Source organism: Botryllus schlosseri, chromosome 2 (genome assembly GCF_051294905.1).
Source record: "Botryllus schlosseri isolate E-star chromosome 2, Bs_hap1, whole genome shotgun sequence".
In the NCBI taxonomy this organism is placed as follows: Eukaryota; Metazoa; Chordata; class Ascidiacea; order Stolidobranchia; family Styelidae; genus Botryllus; species Botryllus schlosseri.
In genome coordinates, this window is record NC_137237.1 from 10,803,053 (window position 1) to 10,823,370 (window position 20,318).

Below are 20,318 nucleotides of genomic sequence, written 5' to 3' on the forward strand. Positions count from 1 at the left end.
TCGAGTACTGGGTACTGACGTTTTAAGTCCATTTCCACTAAGGGTTACTTTATCAACTGAAAATATCGTTTCGATGCTATTTTCATACTGTGGAAGCCTTGAAACCTCAATCCGTCGTATCTCAGCATACAAGATATGTTGCAAAGACCTAGGTAGTGAAAATATCAGTTCCGTCTTTATGTGATGTTGAACTAGCATCATTTTCTTTGTGGTCGCATAAAAGGTGCACATTTGAACTTTCCGCGCCGTTCATACTAGCCATAATGAGTGCTACTGGAATACTCGTCTCGACCCGAAGCCGAATATCCGACTCAGAATTAGGGCTGGGCAAAATCGAGTACCGGAGTGATTCGATTCTGAATCACGTAATATGCTTCGAGTCGAGTCGAGTAATCGAGTATCACTCATTATGACGTCATAACAGAATGTAATATGTCAAAGTTCAAATATGAACCTTTTATGCGTCCAGAAAGAATATAATGCCTGTCATCCATCAAATTTAAGATACTTCAGTATTTTTTCGACCATGCCGATTTTATTGCACTTGGTGACAATGTCGTGGGATAATCATGACTTCGGAAATTTCCAGTAACGTTCGCAGCTTTGTACTACATGTTTCGTATGATAACACATGTGAATAATACATTCATATTTATTCCCGAAGCTTTCGTATGCTACGATACGGCCAATCAAGGTTTCAAGGCTTCAACATGGAAAATTAGTAGCGAAACTACAATTCTCGTGATTAAATTAACTTTCAGTGGCGAGGAGCGTATAATTTCAGTACTCGAAAAAATCGTATTTTACTACTCGACTCGAATCATTAAGATTAATGCTCGATTCAGATTCGAGTACTCGAATCATTGTGCCCAGCCCTACTCAGAATCGAATCACTCAATATTCGATCTTGGCCAGCCCTAGTCGTGGGCAGGCCTCCTTCAACCGCCCGATCAAATTATGGGAATCTTCCAAACGCTAATCTCGCGCGACGCCAGATATCCTACACCCAAACGCTGTTCCACCCGCTAACGTGCCCGTAAAGCGTAGGAGAAGGAAGCTGTCGGCCGCATACGCGCACGCATATCCGCGGCGATGTCGCTGGTCCCGTGCTTTGTTTCCGCTAATGTAAATACCGAGACGTAGCCGAAGAAATTAAGGCGGTAAAACGACCTCTCGACGCATTCTCGCGTTGCAAATGACGGGTGCGCGCTGTGTAATAGCGCCACGACTTCTCGATTTCCCGGTCACGAAACGGTTTATATTCAGGACACTTGAACTTGCGCAGCGTAATCTATCCGTCATTAGAGTAACGGCGAGGCCGTAATTGGGCCGTTCATGAGGCTCGGTGCCCCGCGCGTATAATCTGCGTTGAAATCGATGACAATATGATTCCGGTATTGTAGCTGGAGTGATATCTGTTCCACAAATCTATTAGAATATCGCTTTCTTGCGGAATTGCCGATTCAGCCCATGCTATTTATATAAGACATATTTATTCGCTATCAGCTACATAGAACACGCGGATTCCTGGTTTATCGAGATGTACTGCGCGTTCTATTTTTGAAAAAAACTATATTTAAGTCACATGTCAAGTAATGAACTGAGAATACCCTTCCGTTAATCCCATAACACAAACGAGTACGGTATTCGCCCAAAATCATTGAAAAAATTTACAACTGATTATACATTCGCTTGTATTATTTTAGTGCAACAACATCAATGCGTTTTGTGTTATAAGGTCTCGGGTATTGTTCCCTAACGTTCAAGGATAAGATGACACTTTAATTTAAAAGTGGTAGACAATAACTCGCTGCATTTTCATTGCGTCTTGCGAAAGTACTAGGGTGAAGGGTCCGTGCAATAAGTCGGACTGATCATAATTCATGGTTAGAGATTCATTGTGATAAATTCAAGCCATCATGACATTGCGATAAAATGAAAATATAAGAAGGATCCAAAACGACTCGGAGTAGTCATTCAATCAGACACCAACATTGGCCTATAGATGTACAATGTACCATGCAAGAAAGGAGATAGCATGAGATTGCATAAAAGTACAACGACAACGACAACAAAAACAGCACCAACAATCGTCATCCAGACATCAATCTCTTATCTATAACAGAGAGGAAACTTTGAATTGTACAATATGAACATACAGTTTTAAAGCGACATGCCATAGCAGCGTCAACGTCATTCTATCTCCGAACACTTTGGTCACATTGAAAGCATAACAAAACCAGCTTTCAATGAAGGATTAACATTCCGTTAAGTGAGCGAATTTGCCAATTAGCAGTCAGCGGAAGGGCCGAGTTCAATTTCGTTTGAAGTTCATCGTCAGTTTGCCGCTTACGTAACCCAGATTTGTACATCCTCTCATCACATTGCCACGGCAGGACGAAAGCTATCTCGCGGTCGACCGAATTTGCATCAAAATCCACCCAATACTTTTTGTAGTCTCCACACAACTTGACAGGTCTCATGGTCAAATAGTCTGCTCTGACGCACGTACCAGCATAGTACCGGGCTCGCTATGGCCATGATGTAATGCCATTTGTATAAGAGGCTCGTTATATCATAACATAGGCATGACAAGAGCGTGCAAAATCTATTTGCAACCGAGTCAGATGCGTGAAATAGACGGTGTCCGATAACGGGTCGATATTCGCAATTTCAAAGACACGGCGTGCGATTGTATCTCCACGTAAATACATCAAGATGGTGAGTACCACGAGCACGAAAGCAGATAAGAAATCGTAGATCGCCGTGTTCGACGCGATAAAACCTAGCTGTCAGCGTCTAATCAATCAATATATCTATTGTTCTCTACGAGGCACGGGCAGTTGATATATCATATAGTACTCTATGACATTAGTCTAATCTTGATACCATGCTGGCTGCGTACAAAGCGACGGTTACACACAAACGTGACCTATCTAAACCGAATTGTCACGATGAGAGAATACCGTGGAAATTCGAACAAGCTCCACCGGCGGTTATAACAATGCCATAATCTAATTGACAGAATAGTTGAACTTGTAGTCGCTCTGTGTACTTCCTACACGCCATGTACCAACATAATGAGCGCATAAACTAGCTCATTAGGACCGTATAACTGGAAAATATCGTAGTTGAACAATGTCTTTGCTCATTAGTCTAAGCCGGTTTTATTTACAGTGAGTGTACTACGTGATAAACTACCCGTAGCCTACTGCAAAAACAATACGATTGCCTGTCACTAGGTGATTCGCATTTCTGGAATCCCTGATCATCAAATATCATCGTGAAAAACGAAGAGACCAACACCTCCATAATTTATTGATGTGACTTGATTCTACATGTCAGTAAGTTGGGGTTATGGAAACTAGGTTTCTATTTGAATTTGGCACTCACTCACCTCTTCTTCCAGTTCTCGGTCAAGTGTGAACTATCTATACTTGACCAGATTTGAAAGCTAAACTATATACAATTATACATACTTTCTTTTCCCGTAGAGAGTAGGTCAAATGCATATATATTGTATTATTAAACATTTTATCAGTGTATCATAATCTGAGAGAGATAGTGTAATGGGGATGCGTCCGGCTTCGTGATCATAGGTCGTGGGTGCAATCCCCGGTCGGGTCAGACCAAAGACTCGAAAACTGGTCTCTGCGGCTATACCTCGCTAGGCCAGTAGCCAGTCTAGACGACCTTACTTGAAGGTCGTATTGCACCTCCATCGTTGAAGCAGTCGATGGTACATTCGAATATGAATCTGATCGATCTCTCGAAATGTAGGACCATTCTTGATACTTGATTAAGCCCCCTCCCAATGCGAGTTTTGATCCCCATTAACCCCCGCTCTCTGGTTTCGAGACCACCGGATTTTCGTAGCACTATTTGCCATCCTGCTTCAGTTATGAGAAAGCCTTACGGGGCTATCAGAAATAACAGTAGACTGGCAATCTGCCTCCGAAGGGATTTTTCAAGCTATACCTTCATAAACACAAGTCAAATAGCGCTGTATTTCTACTTGATGGATAGCTTTGGCAGTTATTTGAAATTAATAGCCATATTGGTACATAATGTAAATTTTTACATCACAACTTGTATTATTATTAGACTACCCTCAGTGACTTGAAGAAAATTCAGTAGCTACGTTTATTGAAGACAAAATTATACGGGACAAATGATCTCTTACAATCGCTGACGAATATAGTCCGGGAAGGGGTATGTATAGGCTCAAGTTTTGATCCTGGAATAATGCAAAGTTAATTTTTCTGTAAGTCGCAATTCTATCTGATTTCGCGTCATCGCTAAAGTGCTTTCTAGTTTTTGTTCAAAGTCTACCAAATGCAATGTCTTCTTCCATTAGTAATTTCCATTCCTTTATACAACTTGAATCTGTTACCGATCAGTAAATTGAATCCTAATTCTCCGAGTCATTACCAACTCAATTTGCGACTTTGTGGCTTTTTCTTTGTTATGATTTACACCAGGTAAGCGACAGGAGATATAATTGGAACAGCTCAGAAGTAATCAATGCCAATCCCGATTCGACCTTTGGTTTTAGCCGGTTTTGGTATAAACAAAGTATTATTGCCGACCAGATACAGTAATATTCATGTACGATCAACAATGATTTACCTTACTACATCCGCCGATGTAGTCAACAGATACGTTGCAATATCCACGATTCGCGTATCAATATGTGGGGTCATTCGTGAATGTGATTCTCTTTCTCATCCCAGCGTCTTACATTACACTTGTATCCCCATTCACACGCCACGGACCGTCGCTTGCGCGGTAATGTTGTCATCTCATACCGTCATGCCATCTTTCGCATGACTAAAATGTAATAAAGCGGATTTATAGCCGAGGATTGAATGTCGATCGCGTACCGCGCGAATTTCCACCAACCGTCAGCGTCTTGTTAGCGATAAGTCCGGCAGATACATACGGGCTGTCTTTCGACACGCTCCGCGAGAATCCCAGGAATACAGAGCCCGCGTTATCTTTCCGTATGCGCAGCCACAATGTTTGCACATCTGTCTCGCCCGCAAGTAATATTACCGCTGTTGCAGAGGAGCCTAAGATATCCATCCCGCGGCCCTACTTGAAGCCCGTCAAAGTTAAAGTGGGCGAGAAACTTCACATCAACGTCCCTTACCAGGTAATTGGCGCGGTTTTGTTTATCCAATTTGGTTACCATAACACGATCGCCTTTGATGCAGGGGAAACCCAAGCCCGTTTTAACATGGACTATGGACGGCAAGCCGTTGGAGGATCACGTTGCTGTGCGCAATTCGCCCGACTCGACCGTGCTCTTCATACGCAAGGCTGAGCGCTGGGATTCCGGGCGCTATCATCTCGAATTGCGCGTGGGAGAGGACGCGGTTACGGCGCATATCGACGTGGCAGTGATCGGTGATTTGATTTCCGTATTAGGCGATCTTTACGCGTCTCATCGGCGGGGTTGTGAATATCAGAGGTGGTCACTGAAGAAATGCTTTTTTGTAATCCAACATTTTCTGCTCTAACTTCGCTTCTACTGGTTGGAATCGAGCCAAATTTGGTATGCAGGGGTTTTAGGTAACCTAACAATTTCCTCACCTAGCCAGTGACATTTGGAATATCCCTTGGTCAGTGACGTAGTACTTCTACTTTTTCGGAGTACTCACGTGGACCTACTTGCACTGCTCACTGAAGTGGTGATGTTTGTTAGACAACTTTCTCTTCTGCTTGAATAGGTTTTAGGTAAAACTATACTTACATCACACACTTTATGTTTTTATAAATAGAGAGTAGTTTTGGAATAATTTTGCATCAATTTTATGAATGAAATTGTCACAAGAACCGCGCGAAGTAGCTCTTGTATCATCGCAACTGAAAGATTGTATTTATTTGCAGTGACGTTAGTCATATTGCGTTAGTCGCGAAGATGGACCCTCCCATTTCGTAAGTAGACTTGTCCGATTAACGGGTAAGAGTATGCGACTTCCCCTTGAAGTAGTTTTGACGTATCTTGGAAATTGCTATACGTATGCTACTTCTACTTTTGTAGCAAGAGTGGCTATTCTTTGATCCCCTCTAGCGTATAAAGACTTTCGGGAGGTAAAGGTTGTGTAGGGTAGACCGTTCGGTAAATACGCGGAATTCGTACGGCGTCGCAGTGATTTCATTGTAAAATTGAACGATACGCACAAAATGTGCCCTTGTTCGATCCCGTATCCATCGATCTAAATTTTCCGGATTTTGACAGATTATATTGCCTGTGGCATTCGACCACTTCCAATATACACTATAGCTTGCTTACGTAAACAATACGAATTAGGTTGACGAACGAGTGCAGGAACGCGATAGCGCGCTTTGTATCTGATTCTACGCGATTATATCCATGTCCGAAGCTTAAATATCCGAGCTGAAATGCAACGAGTCGCTTACACACAGTTGGACTGGACAAACGACGGTGTTTCGCTCCTATAATCCACAGTTGGGTAGTGATGATATGTCAGATAGTCTAACACGAACGCTGATCCTGTCAAGTCAACGCGTACCGTCGTCACTTACGCGTGACTATCGGGAGCGGTTAAGCTTGTTAGCGCTAATTTTGTTATTTGCGATTTTATCCTTAGCTAAATTGGGGTGTGCGGAGGTCACCCGTGGCGATAATAACCCTCGCTGTTGCAGATATCCCGTCTAAGCCCCGTCAGGTGAAACTTGTCGAAGTCATTGGCAACTCGGCGTCTTTGAAATGGGAAGAACCGAACGACTCCGGCAACACGGACATTATCGGTTACGCGGTGGAGAAGCGTGACACAAGGAGCGATGATTGGTATTTGGATAACTCTGCTTGCTTTTGGTTTTGTTTAGTGAGAAACGTGAACTATTTACACTGGCTTTACTTTCGCTTTTTGAGTCAAGGAATATTATATTTAGTCTTACGTACATTTGAACGATTGTTACGAGTATATACGGAAAGTCTTTTATTCTTCCATCGTGCAATGACTTTCAGGGGCGCGTGCACTTGGTAATATGGCCCATAAATCACGAATATGACAAGTGAGCTGTTTTTGCAACACTCCCCACAGAATTGCAAGTCATCCTGCGTTGGTTACATCAATTTGCGGTTAGGAACTTTGCAAATCGGCCGTAATCTTCGATTGGCAAAACCGACCAAGTGCCTGGCACACTATTTCAAACTTGTTTTTATGGTACATGATTGCGTCTCAAGGCAATTATTTACTAAATTCAAGTACTTGGTATGCCTTTGAAATAACTGATCCTACTTTCATTTGAGTAATAAATGGTAGCACATCCTTTCTTTGGATTTTGGAATCCGATTAAAGACTTTCTGACCACCGCTGCCTAATTACCACTCTTACATTGCAGTCTACAGCAGCGCACAAACTCATACACTTCCATTATTCCATTTCACCCGTTCAAATCGCGACACGATACTATGACAGAACATAATTATTGAAAATTCTTAAATTACTTGATAACAGTTCATAAACAACACTCCCGTTTACCCCTCTTCTGTATTGCGTGTATTATTTTCCAGGGGTAGATTGAGCGTTGCAAGTCTCTGTGACGATACAGCGTCGATATAATCTTATGTTATTAATGACGTGGCTGATAGCAGGATCGAACATACTGTTTTAATACTGATGACGTAAATACCAATCGCATACGTACGTTTTGAATACGTCCCATTCCGACTAAAACACCAATATCGTCCGTATTGTCATCCGTGTCGAAGGTTATCAGAAAAATCAACAATGGTTAAAAAATGCATAAACAAGCGATTAGGGATGGTGTGAACGTGAGGTTCACGTTCGAGTTCTGTGTGTGAACCTCAGAAATTTAGAGGTTCACGTTCACAAACGAACCTTGGTAGGTTCTGCACTGTGAACCTTTTTCATAGATTACCATTTTTCACGTCATTATAACATCTTTGGTTGAAATTATTTGCATGTCAACTCCGCACCACTCTATGTATGGCGCTGGCAGCTACGTGTAGGTATTCAGCGTATGATGCTTATTCAACCAATTAATGATACTGATATCGTTGTCTGATGTAAAAATTCTCGCAGGCGTACGGTGTCAATCTTGATTTCACATGTTTACTGTATCATAAAAACGAAATCCGTGCGATTGGGGTGTTGGCTACTGCTATATAACTTGTTATTGGGATAATATCGGTAGCAAGTACAGAAACCCGTTTTTCACTCTGCTCAATATCAACGTAGTAATATTCCCACGCAGAATACATTGTCAGGTCTGGCCTAGACCGTTAAGGCGTAAGCTTATATTCCCTTGCAAGTCCTCGTCTAAATTGGTGGCAAAGCGACGGAAGGCATTGATTCTATGGGATTGTTATATCATTTGATTGCCCCAGTTGATGCATTTCTCGTCGTTAAAAACATCAATATGTACTTCAGCATTGTGGCGTTATGTGGCCTGAGTCGTCGCTAGATATCGTGTATATATAGTGTATACTAAATAGCATAAGCTGTCACTTCACTGAAATGGCGAACAATACCACTTGCGTTATAATCGCCAATCAAATAATAATCAACAACAACAACAACAACAAGAAGAACAACAACAACAACAACAAAAACAACTGAAATGCAGAGTTGGAATCAGCAATATGACATCACGTGAAGTCATGAGGTTCACGTTCGCGTTCACACAGAACCTTTCAAAAAGGTTCGCGTTCACACGACCCTGAACCTTTCAGAGGTTCACACCACCCCTACAAGCGATGCATAATAGTAGGCCAACACGAATTCGCAATTGTAATTAGCTTCGTTTTACAATTCTGTCACGAACCATCGAAGCGTTCGTCAGTAAAGCACCTGTAATAACCGGTGACCACGTGGCCAAATGGGCGTTCAGTTCTCTCAAATTATCGGACAAGTGAGCAGTGAAACCAGTATAGCAAATATATATACACTGTAAAGTGTAAATATATGTGGGTGAACAGATTTCGACCATAGCGTAAGGTACAAATCGTCCCACCACGATTCCTGGTGCCAAAGTTTACTTTCACGGCCATTCCCAAAGGCGAAAACGACAAATACAGGAATCCTCATGGAGATATACACGAGTGTTGTATAGTGGGGGATCTGTTTACATGCAACACCGTTTTGCACGTTCTTTAGTGGTGGTACAACACGAAAACTAAGTTTACCCCTAGGATACATCTTCATGAAAATTGATGTATAGTGCCCGTTTTTACCCATTGTAACCGAGGCGAAAGCAAAATTTTGTACCAGAAAGCGCCGTTTACCTAATTTGTCCTCTAAGCTATAGTGTAAATCGGCAAAGTATATGATTGACGTTTACTACGTGATAGACACAGAGGTACAGTCATAGTAACCGTAAACGATGCCTGGATTGACCTGGAATAGACACGCGTTGGCGCTACATAACAGTCGATGACAAAGGTGTTATTGTACAACGCAGACCTGCTCCGTTGTTTTATGGTAATTATACATGTCGGTTGATTAATGATCGTATTGGGCAATAATGGCCATTGTTTACTGAGGCGTAATTTTGCTATGGCTGATCTCCTGAAGGGCCTGACCTCCGACCCGTGTCGCATTTGCGGTGTTAGTTATATGAAAATAAATAATCGCGCACATGATTGCCGTGACCTTATGCACCGCGTTAAATGCGATTGTGCGAGCCTTTGTCGGTCGCGCTGCCTATATTGTCACATTGTTGTCTTAATAAACAATCCATCCGCCATCTCGCGTCGCTCCAAGTGCACACTGCACACTGCGCAGCGCGCATACGTCGCTATTGACAGCCAGATATCAGCGATGAAACTGATAACGCCTTATCGGCTGGCTCTATCGAGGACTTCCCAGCCTCGCTTTTCACGCAGGTTCGTCGTGTACGACAAGCTACGGCATAAGCAATGTCAAGTCAGCGATCTCGTGCTTGGAAACAATTACTTTTTCCGCGTAAGAGCCATCAACGAAGTCGGTATCGGCGACGCGTCCCCCACGAAAGATAGCGCCGATATACCAAAGGAAAGTAAGACGGATTTTATCTCTGTACGCTCTCGCGTTATTAAATACCGGAACCGTGTTAGCGGGCTGCGTGCAAAATCAAAGATTTTGTCGGAAACACGCCGAACGTGGTCGGTAAAAGTATTCGAGTAGGTTTCGTCTATACTTGCACTATTGATACTCAAGTGCCTATGTTTTTGACGACCCCTTTCTGTATGTCTTCATCATAAGAAGCATGGAAAATAGCCGCCGCTCAGACTGCTGAGTACATTTACGAAGATTCCACATATATATTTAGCGTCATCAGCCATTTTGCGTTTGTCGCTAATATAAGACGCATCTTGTAATTTCGTAAGTAGCCGCCGCCGATTAACTGCCAAAAGTGTGCTGACCCGCGCGTACTTCCAATTTTGGAAACTACTTACTTGAGTACTTTTCGGACCTTCCATTTTCTACTTCCACTTAGGATAGCTCTGAGATGTCTTCGAAATCGCTACTTTTACTTGTAATAGAGTAGACATTTATGGCGTTGCTTCTCCTTGTACTTGAGTAACAACGTGGATTACTTTGACCACCTCTGGATATACCTGCATCTGTCTATATATAAATGCATTTTCCGACATAAGCGGTACAAAGACCGCGGTCCCACATCTATTTTGAATCATAGAATCTAACACGCTACCGCTAATGAGTCTTCAACGATTCTATTCTTACGTGACTGGACTCGAGATGTGTTCGAGACTGTAGAAACTCATTTGTCATTTAGTGAATGTAAACAAGCGTACATATCGCGCAATCTGCGCGGTGATACATTCTATTGTGTCTCTTCAAGAACATTACAGATCTATGTAAATTTTCACCGAGTCTCGATTTATAACGGTATACGTAACCTGGCGGTTATTGGGTGTCATTATCCGTGATACAGGTACATCCGGTCGGAAGTGGTGGCGATGGCATTAGTTGGATGTAGTTGACGTCCGTGAATATTATCTGAATCGCTCTCTTTCGCGATCCAATGCGCATGGCATCAGATTGCCGTAATGGATAGGTTGTTATTCGTTAAATTCTTTGGTCGGGTTCGAAAATAATATGTAATTCGCCAGTTTTTTTTTTAAATATTCTGAACTCTGAACACTAAAATCTTGTTGAGAGTTTGCGTGGACCCCCTTTGTGAGTTAGTCTGAGAAACAGGTTTTAAACCGCATTAATTCGACATGGCGCAACTTTATTAGAATGTATTGTCACCAAAATGTTTGTTTTATCAAATTTAAAGAACAGAGACTTCACTTTCTTTCCCCTATATTCTATTTTATCATGGTTTCTCCGATTGAGTGTGACTTCTTTTACTTGACAATGCGATAAGGAACCAACGATGTTTCGATATTTCGTTTTTGTGTTGTCATAAAGTCATGGTTCGGTAAGGTTCCAGATTTCTCAAACCGAGATAAGAGATCAATATTTGTCAGATGAATTATTGGGGTGTACTGATTCGAAATGATCTCAAAACGTCGAGGGCTTCATAGGATTCCGTTAGCAAAAACCATCCCACATAAAACGCACTGTCTCTTTTGCATCCCAACGCGGGAGTTAAGAAAGTGAAACCGAAAGGAATATATTGTTCGCTGTGTAGTTATTATTCTTTGACATTTTTGAAACGGGATGAAAAGTTAATAAGACATAGAAAAAAAGTTGGAAACATTTTATTGACCTTGAAATAAACATAAAGATTTTCATCGTCATTTCACGAACCACTTAAAAATCAACCCAGGCGATACGCGAACCCCGGTTTAAGAACCCCCGTTATCAGAGGTGGTCAGTAACGAAGTACTTCTACTTTTTCGAAGTACTCAAGTAGTTCTCCTCTACTTCTGGTACTTACTCAAGTAAATCTGATTTTCGCTACCTCTACTTCTACTTCGCAATATTATGTGATCTACTTACTTACTTTTCGCTATTTTCAGTTTGTCAAGTAGAAGTAGTTTAATCCTCCAATCAGGAAGATAGCCTGAGGAATTTCGGGGCTGTTTTCAAGGAGTATCAACATTTAATTTTCATAAAAGTTGAGTAAAGCCCAGAATTTTCGTCGCGCTTCGCGCCCAGTGGATACGGAGTGACCAGTATGATTTCACCAAAGTATCGGTGAATATAATTTAGGTAGCGGGTTGGCCTGCTTACGCTCACATCGCATTGTCGCCCTTCGCCCATATGAAATATTTCATCACATTATGGATCATCATAACGTTTGAAACTGATGTTTTGCAATCTAGCATTTACTTATCATATCGTAATCTAGCAATCCATGGCGTGTCCTAATCCGGAAAAGTGGACTCTGACTTTTTTTCTTTAGTTTTAGAGCTGTTTTAGCATGCCACCTTTGAAACTTTCTGGACTAAAGACATCAAATACATTCTCCGCTTTTAGAAGTAGTATTTATATTTCACTTTCAATTCCCAGTATCATATACTTTGAGTTCTTATTAATATCAGTTCTTTTGTCTGGATAACGTACATGTTGAAGTATAAAAGAAATTGTAGTATTGCCTTTAATTTCCGGAAATAAAGCTACAGAATATGGCATTTTTACGATCCACCTTATTTCTATTCACGTTTACTAGTCGCGCAAAGTGTTTACACCGCATCCTTTACAACTTCTCAATATTGCTCTTCGACTAAACTACGGGCTTTATAACATGGGGGAGTGCGCCATACCATGATATTTTCTAAAACGTGTTGTTCGATTAAATAGAGGATTAGTATCGCATTTCCATATCAACACTATCATTTTCATCCCATGATGCGGACGAATGCTTATGCTGTCGAAAATTGAATACCTCCTGGTATGCATCAATCTGAATGAAGCTCGGCACCTTTCGCATAGCTCAATTTGCACCTGTTGACAATTCCTTCGAACGAATTACGATCGTTTTCACAACTACTTACTTACTTGAGTAGATTTAAAGTCAGTCAATTCTACTTCTACTTCAAGTAGTTTTAGATTGCTTATGGAAGAAGTACTTCTACTCGTACTTGAGTAGATTTTTTCGTCGCTACTTCTACTTCTACTTGAGTAGCTTTCTTGACTACTTTGACCACCTCTGCCCGTTATACACTGGTCCGAAAAATGATTAAGGCCGATATGCAAATCATTTGCACGCGACTCGGCATTAGAGACAGCGCCAGGCTTTCGAGATAACAATACATCGTAATTTTGCATAGAAACGGTCTACAAGAAACCGGAATACTCCGCGATGGACTTTCGGATGAAACCGGAATTCACGCAGACCCTCAACAACCGACGCATCGTCGAGAACTACAACGGTACGCTGAGCTGCGCGTTGAAATGCAACCCGAAGCCCAAGGTCCGATGGTTCAAGAACAAGATCGAGATCATTGATAACCCAAAATACAAGACGACCCAATCCATGGGTAAGTCGCTAGACGGAGTCGGGGGTGTCGAATTTCCAGTCGGTTCGCGAAATTCGTTGTATTTGTTCAGGCGGCTTTGAAATCTTATCTGATCGGTAAACGCGCTAAAGCGGTTTAACCTTATGTGTTCCAGGAATTGTGCAGCTCGAGATACGGCGGGCGCGTCTGAACGATGCTGGCACCTACACCGTGACTGCGTCTAACGAACTGGGTGAGGCGTCTTGTTCGGCCGAAGTCTCTATACGCGAAATTAAAGGTACGTAAGTCCTGGCGTATAATCGTCGGTCGATATATCTCATATCCAGACTTGTACAAACTACCTATTTAGTTGGTTGATGGTCAACTAACTATACTGTGCATTTCAGTAGTTCTAGTTCTAGTTCCAGTTGCGAATTTTGACAAGTACAAGTCTGCTCATATCGCCTTTCACGATTTACGTAGTAGAAATTGAAAATGAAAGTTGACGCCACCTATCCGGTATGACGACACCAATGGGAGTTTTAATACTATGACGTCATAATGGGCCATCGTGCAAGAGTACCGGTTGAAGTAATTTTGGTTTTCAAGTTTTTTGGTTTCCTGGTGATCATGTAGAAAAAACGTTCCAAAGAAACATGCAGATGCGTGCAGTGCATTGCATGAGCTCCCGATGTTTCTCGTGACGCTAATCTAAAGCAAACCCGGTGTATGACTTTACCGGAGGGGATCAGTAAGTGCGTCTACTTTTTGGGAGAGCTCAAGTATAGGTTTTACTCACGTGGTTCTGTTTTTAGGCGAATTCCACTTCTACTTTACACACTTTCGATTTTGTGGAAAGTAGTTTAGAGATGTGCGTCAGTTTCACAAGTGAAACTCTTGTATAACAACTAGGAAAAATAGCCCCTGTATCACGGTATATGAGTATATTTTCGTAATTGCACCTGTAATGTGTTGTTCCATTTTGCACCCTGCAACTTCGATAGCGGCCATCACTTCCGATTGACTGCTAAAAGTATGTGATCTCTCGACCAAATCTACTTTATGAAACGGCTTACCCGAGTATACTTAACAGTCCTTCATTTTCATTCTCCCATTTGAAGTAGCTTTTAGATGTGTTGGAAATCAGTGCTTCTACTGGCAACAGAGTAAAGTGAGTAGAGATTTGCGTCGTTACTTCTACTTCTACTTGAGTACCAACTCTGAATACTTTAACCACCTCCGGATTCCACACGGTTTGCAAGACACCCTTCATTTCTGACCGCATAAAGAGGCCCATTCGTCAAACATAAAATCGGTTCCATATCCGATAGCCAGTCTATGTTTGTATTCTTGGAATCGGCTGGGGCGACTAAGTCCACGCTTCGAGTATGCGCAAACACAACAAGAGGCTTGTTGTTGTCATGTGGCGACTTGAGAATTCAAGTCACCGCAAGCTTTTAATCTACCATGTAAAGCAGAGATAAGATATATTTGAGGGCTCTTTCAAATAGGATAATCTACGTTAACCTTCCCTAGAACTACACGGCGCCGATAAAAATGGCATTTCAACTTGTTTGTCTTATACTTGAGTCCCTGTATCCTAACGAGAAAAGACCAAGGCGTGTGTAACTGATATATAGTTGGCACCTGACAAATTTGCTACGTCATAAATTCGTTTAATCAAAACAGGAGGAAGATAAATTTATCCCTTTTGAAGCATCAGCGATTAATGATAGTTCTGTAAATATCATTCCGACAAAGATCACATTCATTTTATCACCACTCTGAATATTTACAACGCGCCTAATCCCTGCAATTACGTTGCTTATTCTGTTACACGTGTTAATCTATTGCCCGAAACTGATGTCTGTGTTTTAGATATTTCTCAGTCTCGCGGTGCAGCGCGTACCTTGCAGGGCTAAAGGAAACTGTATCATTCAGATATTAACATACGATATGTGACTGAGAGATGAGCAATGAACGTGGATTCTGATTCGGACTTGGACATTAACTTTTTTATAATATACAATTTTAATGCGAAAGTTTAGTCACTACCGGTTACAGACTAGGATTCAGACATGATGCTAAATGAATTCTAGATTTGGAGTTGGATTTCGATTTGTTTTGAATCTGCTCATCTGTGCATGCGATCCGACACCGCTTATCCATTTATAGAACTTTTACCGAAAAAAATACTTGTTATATTATCTCTATTACCTCGTGGAATCCCAATAGAAAACGATGACAGAAATCTATATTTTGCATTTGCGATAACTGACGGTAATCGTTTTCGATCATACTTCCGCAGATAATTCTTCGCTTTACACACTATCTGTTTGGCCCACTTCGATAACATCTGGGCTCTGAGGAATCGCGTGCTGTTGAGCAATAAGTCCCCGCATCGTGAGATCTACTCGTATTATGTGTCGTATCAAATTAACTTCCTGAAAATGTTCATTAAAGTGATGTGATATAGCACTATGTGTTCTTTGATACCCCAACTGCCTAGATACGAGATATGAACGGGTCTGATATTTTAGCTTGATATGAGCTGCCAATCTAAAGCTTGACTTGTATTATATCGTGTTCCAGTCCATATCCGGTATGTGCTCAAAATCTTCCTTAGCAAGAAAATTGAATTGGTCAAAATTCCTTCTCGAAATCCTTATCTGAATGCGGCCGAAATATTTCGAGCCGGTCTATCAGAATCCAAATCAATCTATGCTTGATACTACCATTTTCAGCCGGGTTGCACTTTAAATCCATCGCGTATTCAATCGCTCCTGATTAAAACATGTTTTAAGCAATGTTTACAACAAAAACATGTAGTGTTTGCTTTACAAAACCGTGTAATTATGTCACAATGGTTTAATTATTATTTTCGAAAGACCAAGTGGCCTATAATCGTAACGACTACAGGCACTGTGCGATACGGAACTACAACCCGCAGTCGGTATGCAGCATGCAGTTCCATCACTCCATATTTTACAGATGAACCAATTCTGGTCTACTTTTATTTTGTGGGGGAGGGGGAAAGCCCTGGGCGATGTCTGTGGTAATATTAAAATTGAAGATTATATTTATGACATTTGGACAATTGGTGAAATACTGCCTTCTATTAATATTACCCAATCGCTTCCCTGGCACACTGAGTTGGTCATCAGATGCGATTAAAGTCACATTCGATAATTCTACCACTGTGATACCAGAGCATGGAATTAACCTCGGCGAATTTCTGATGCACCTGCCATCTCAGAAAAATTATCATTATCACACATTTTGGCTATACATTATGCTTGATTTTGCAAATCCGATCATGATGCAAGATGATCTGTTTATGGATAACATTGAAGATAATGCGCCGAAGTCGATCAATTGCTGCTGAATGCAGCTCAGTCTGCCGTGAATGACGCCTCTTAATGAGTATAGAATAACTTCCAATAATCCTATTTTGCGAACCTTGCACTATGCAATATCTACAATTGCACCAATGCACATGTATTCATATAAATGTTATGTTTCATATACTGGTGGTATTAATGGCTAAAATATCATAAATTCAGTGTACCTTAACTGAAAAGAGTTGATTTTGATATATTTACGGGTACTGGAAATTTGTTGTGTTGACTAAAAAATCGTCACAATGGGCAAGATTTGTTCGGTTCGGAGCAGAACTCTGAAACCTTGTCTATCCTTTGTGTATTCACTACATGTAAGGCATGCCACAAATATTAATTTGTTTAGTAAATATCATACGACGGCGTTTAGTGTATATATAATATCAACGCCAGTTCGCCACATATCGTGAGATGAATTAGGAAACACTTTTAGTTGTTTCTTCAACGTTCTTCTGACAGCCTTACCAGAGTCTCCTTCGAATTACGGTCACGAAACCTGTCGGCTTAAATTATCGCGTATGTGTGTGATATTAGAATCAGAATCCGACTAAAGAAAGAATCCAGCAATTTCATAATCATAATCAGAAAATAACTGCCGATTTGGACGGACATCAATCCATCATTACCGCACCTAAATACCTCTCTAATCTGTATGGCCACTAGCCAGCTTAGAATTAAATGCGAAAACCACGATGTCCATTGTCCAGTCCACTCGTGGAGGATTTGATATCAATCTCAACTTTCAAATTGATTTTACATTCCTTTTCCTCATTCTGTTCACCATTGACTTCGCCTGTATCACAAGCAGCGACATCGACATATAGGTTTACATTAAGGGCACTGCGCTCTAAATATCATGTGGTGTAAAATTACAGTTGAAGGTGTGAAAACAATATTGACAGCAGTCAGTTTAGTCAGAGCCATCATATTCGAACTGTGGCTAAAAGATTTTCACGAGTGGTCCATTTCAGCAATTCTGTGGTATGGAGGAACTAGAAATCTCAAGGATCTTTTGCCGGACTCAGCGAAGTAATGGGGTACAATCGCTCGCAGTTTCTCGCGCCTTAATATGAGAAAACGCCTTTTGCGGATCGACGTCGGGCTCCGACAGTATGTTTTGATTAGGAACATTCGCGCAAAGTTTGACGAAGTTCATGCCGTCGAAATCCCTCTACTGTATACATCATCCCAGACGCTTATCGCCATGATATTGCGGAATGCATCCGGGTAAAGATTATTAAATCGCAGAGTGTGCTAAGTTTGTTTTCGGTTGAGATTGACGTCTAATCCCGAGTCTGCGGCCGGGCGAATACGGCGTTGTCTTGCATCAGCGACGGACGGCTAGTTAATGCAATCAACGACTTATAACTTGTTTTCCACAAACACCCCGTCTGGTGATTATATCAGGCAGCGTGAAATTGAACTTTCGATAATAGAGTCACGCTGCTTTCTGCTTCTTTCCAGCTCAAGGTTAAAGTAACAGAGATTCGCGGACGTCAGCTGCAGCGGAAATATCATCTGTTACTAAGAAGCAAAAGGATTATATATTTAGTCTTTATTTATAAGTAAGATTATTTGCGATGTCTCCAAAAAGTAGAGCATTCTTGGCAAACGAAGTCGCCTCATCTGCGTATAAAATGAACGGTTAAACAGTGAACACGTATCCTGTTTCGCTTCAAAACAAATTCGTAACTCGTGCTTGTTATTATTTGAATCCGGTGGAATTAGCACCATATTTCAATGACATTCGTGCTCGATTTCTCCTGTAGCATTCTTTCGACTTGAACGCATTTTTTAAATTTAATCTTATAGGCCTGTATTGCTGATGCATGTACATTGTACATTTGTATAATACGATGGAAATAAACCTGTAAACTCAATAAACACAGCATATCAAAACATGAAACTTTCGCGGAAACAACCATCACGATCTGTGCATTTGCTGAATACAAATGCGAATTTCGGGCTGTACCAAATCGGGCACCGGTGATTCCATTCTTAGTCGAGGAATAGTTCAGCCTTACGAATTATTTATGTTAGCTATACATCGCCCTGCGACCTTGCGTGACCTTGCACGCAAAAGGCTTGTGGCTTAAGTCTCGTGCGCTGGATAACAATAGATGTTGATAACTCACGCATCTGCCTTTTGGAAACGTTTAATGCACACAGAATAGAGCAATGGTTCTTAACCTTGCCTCCAGCGCCCGCCGTGGGGCGATTTGGGTTTAGAAGGGACCGGAAACGCTCAGGGGGTGATATGGGGGGCGCTGGGCTCAGCGGGCGGTATGGGAGGGGGCGCTGAAAACAAATGGTTCCGAGTAGGACATATCATTAAGGAGTTTTCAGTGAAATTAACATTAGACAAAACATGTCGAATCTCGAAAGTTTTGGTCGCGCACCTCGACGATGCTTGTTACATGTTTACGTAAATGTAGTGGCTTATTATAATTCATGTAAAATGAATTGCGCGTACTTTAAGTTCGCCAATTTCCCGTATTGACATTCGCAGATGTGAATTCGGGATGTCTACACCTGCATGGTTCGAACCAGCTTGTTATAACAACCTTCATTGGACCCCGAATATGCCACATACAATTACTATATCTTTTATTAGTCGAGTGGTGCTCGGGCACGAGTGAAGAGCGAAATATTTCCAATAGTTAAGTCTCAACCCAAAAAGAACGACCGGACTTTGACGTCTTACCAGGACCGTGACTGCCGCACCCCAAGCCCATTAATTGGGAGGGGCGAGCTCGAAGGGAGCCCAAAATTATTTCGGTGAATGGACAATAATTCTACATCATTTTTTGATGATTTATATAACTTTTTTCAATTTTCTTCTCCCGCTATACGCGATTTCACGTTACCAAATTATTGATTATTGGGTACCCTTCCCCCACGAAAAATACGCATGATTTATCGAAAATAGAAACAGGCATTTCGGTGTCGGCCATTACCACTACACGATACACGAACGAAGACATATGAAGTTTGGGCCAATATGGTACTCCGAGAAGTGTGCCAAAAAGATCGTCAGTGAGAAAACCTTGGCCGAAGAGGATTGCCTTTTTGGTGACCGCAAACTTCGATATAAATATGTCCAATTGTCCATAAGTGCTTAAATGGCTCGTGCCGAATCATCCTGTCATGGCAATCTTAACCACACAGAACAAATAACAAATTATTTGCCAGTGAAGAAATACCGATTTTGAATCGTGTGCTTATTTTAGTTTAGTACGTTTATGCGATTTCGATATCTTTTGCTTATATATCGGACAGCAGGTCACAAAATGACAACTTGTTACGAAGTAATTGTACCAAAGGGCCCGACCGATTATGTTTAATTAATTTCGTGCCCTACATTTTCCAAGGCAACACCTCACTCTGCGCTACCGGTAAATCTGATTACGTGGGCTGAGAGGATATATAGTGATATATATACAATCACGGCTCTTCAAAAATGACTTTTTTTTTCAAACCGTACTGGCTACTTGATAATATTGTTAGTTTACCTAATTTAAGCCTACCCA

General features: G+C 41.4%; 1 protein-coding gene across 4 annotated transcripts in view; it reads left to right on the top strand.

Moving 5' to 3' along the window:
* The window catches only part of LOC145433493 (myosin-binding protein C, cardiac-type-like), a 37,332-nt gene extending 18,650 nt beyond the window's left edge, over positions 1-18,682 (top strand). For all 4 annotated transcript variants that reach the window (XM_080310611.1, XM_080310609.1, XM_080310612.1 and 1 more), the window contains 7 exons: positions 5,067-5,155; positions 5,217-5,409; positions 6,673-6,817; positions 9,881-10,032; positions 13,223-13,432; positions 13,566-13,688; positions 18,253-18,682. In XM_080310611.1, the coding sequence (XP_080166737.1) occupies positions 5,067-5,155; positions 5,217-5,409; positions 6,673-6,817; positions 9,881-10,032; positions 13,223-13,432; positions 13,566-13,688; positions 18,253-18,263 (923 nt within the window). In that variant the 3' untranslated portion in view covers positions 18,264-18,682. The remainder of the gene's footprint in view (positions 1-5,066; positions 5,156-5,216; positions 5,410-6,672; positions 6,818-9,880; positions 10,033-13,222; positions 13,433-13,565; positions 13,689-18,252) is intronic.
* The last annotated feature ends 1,636 nt before the right edge of the window (positions 18,683-20,318 follow it).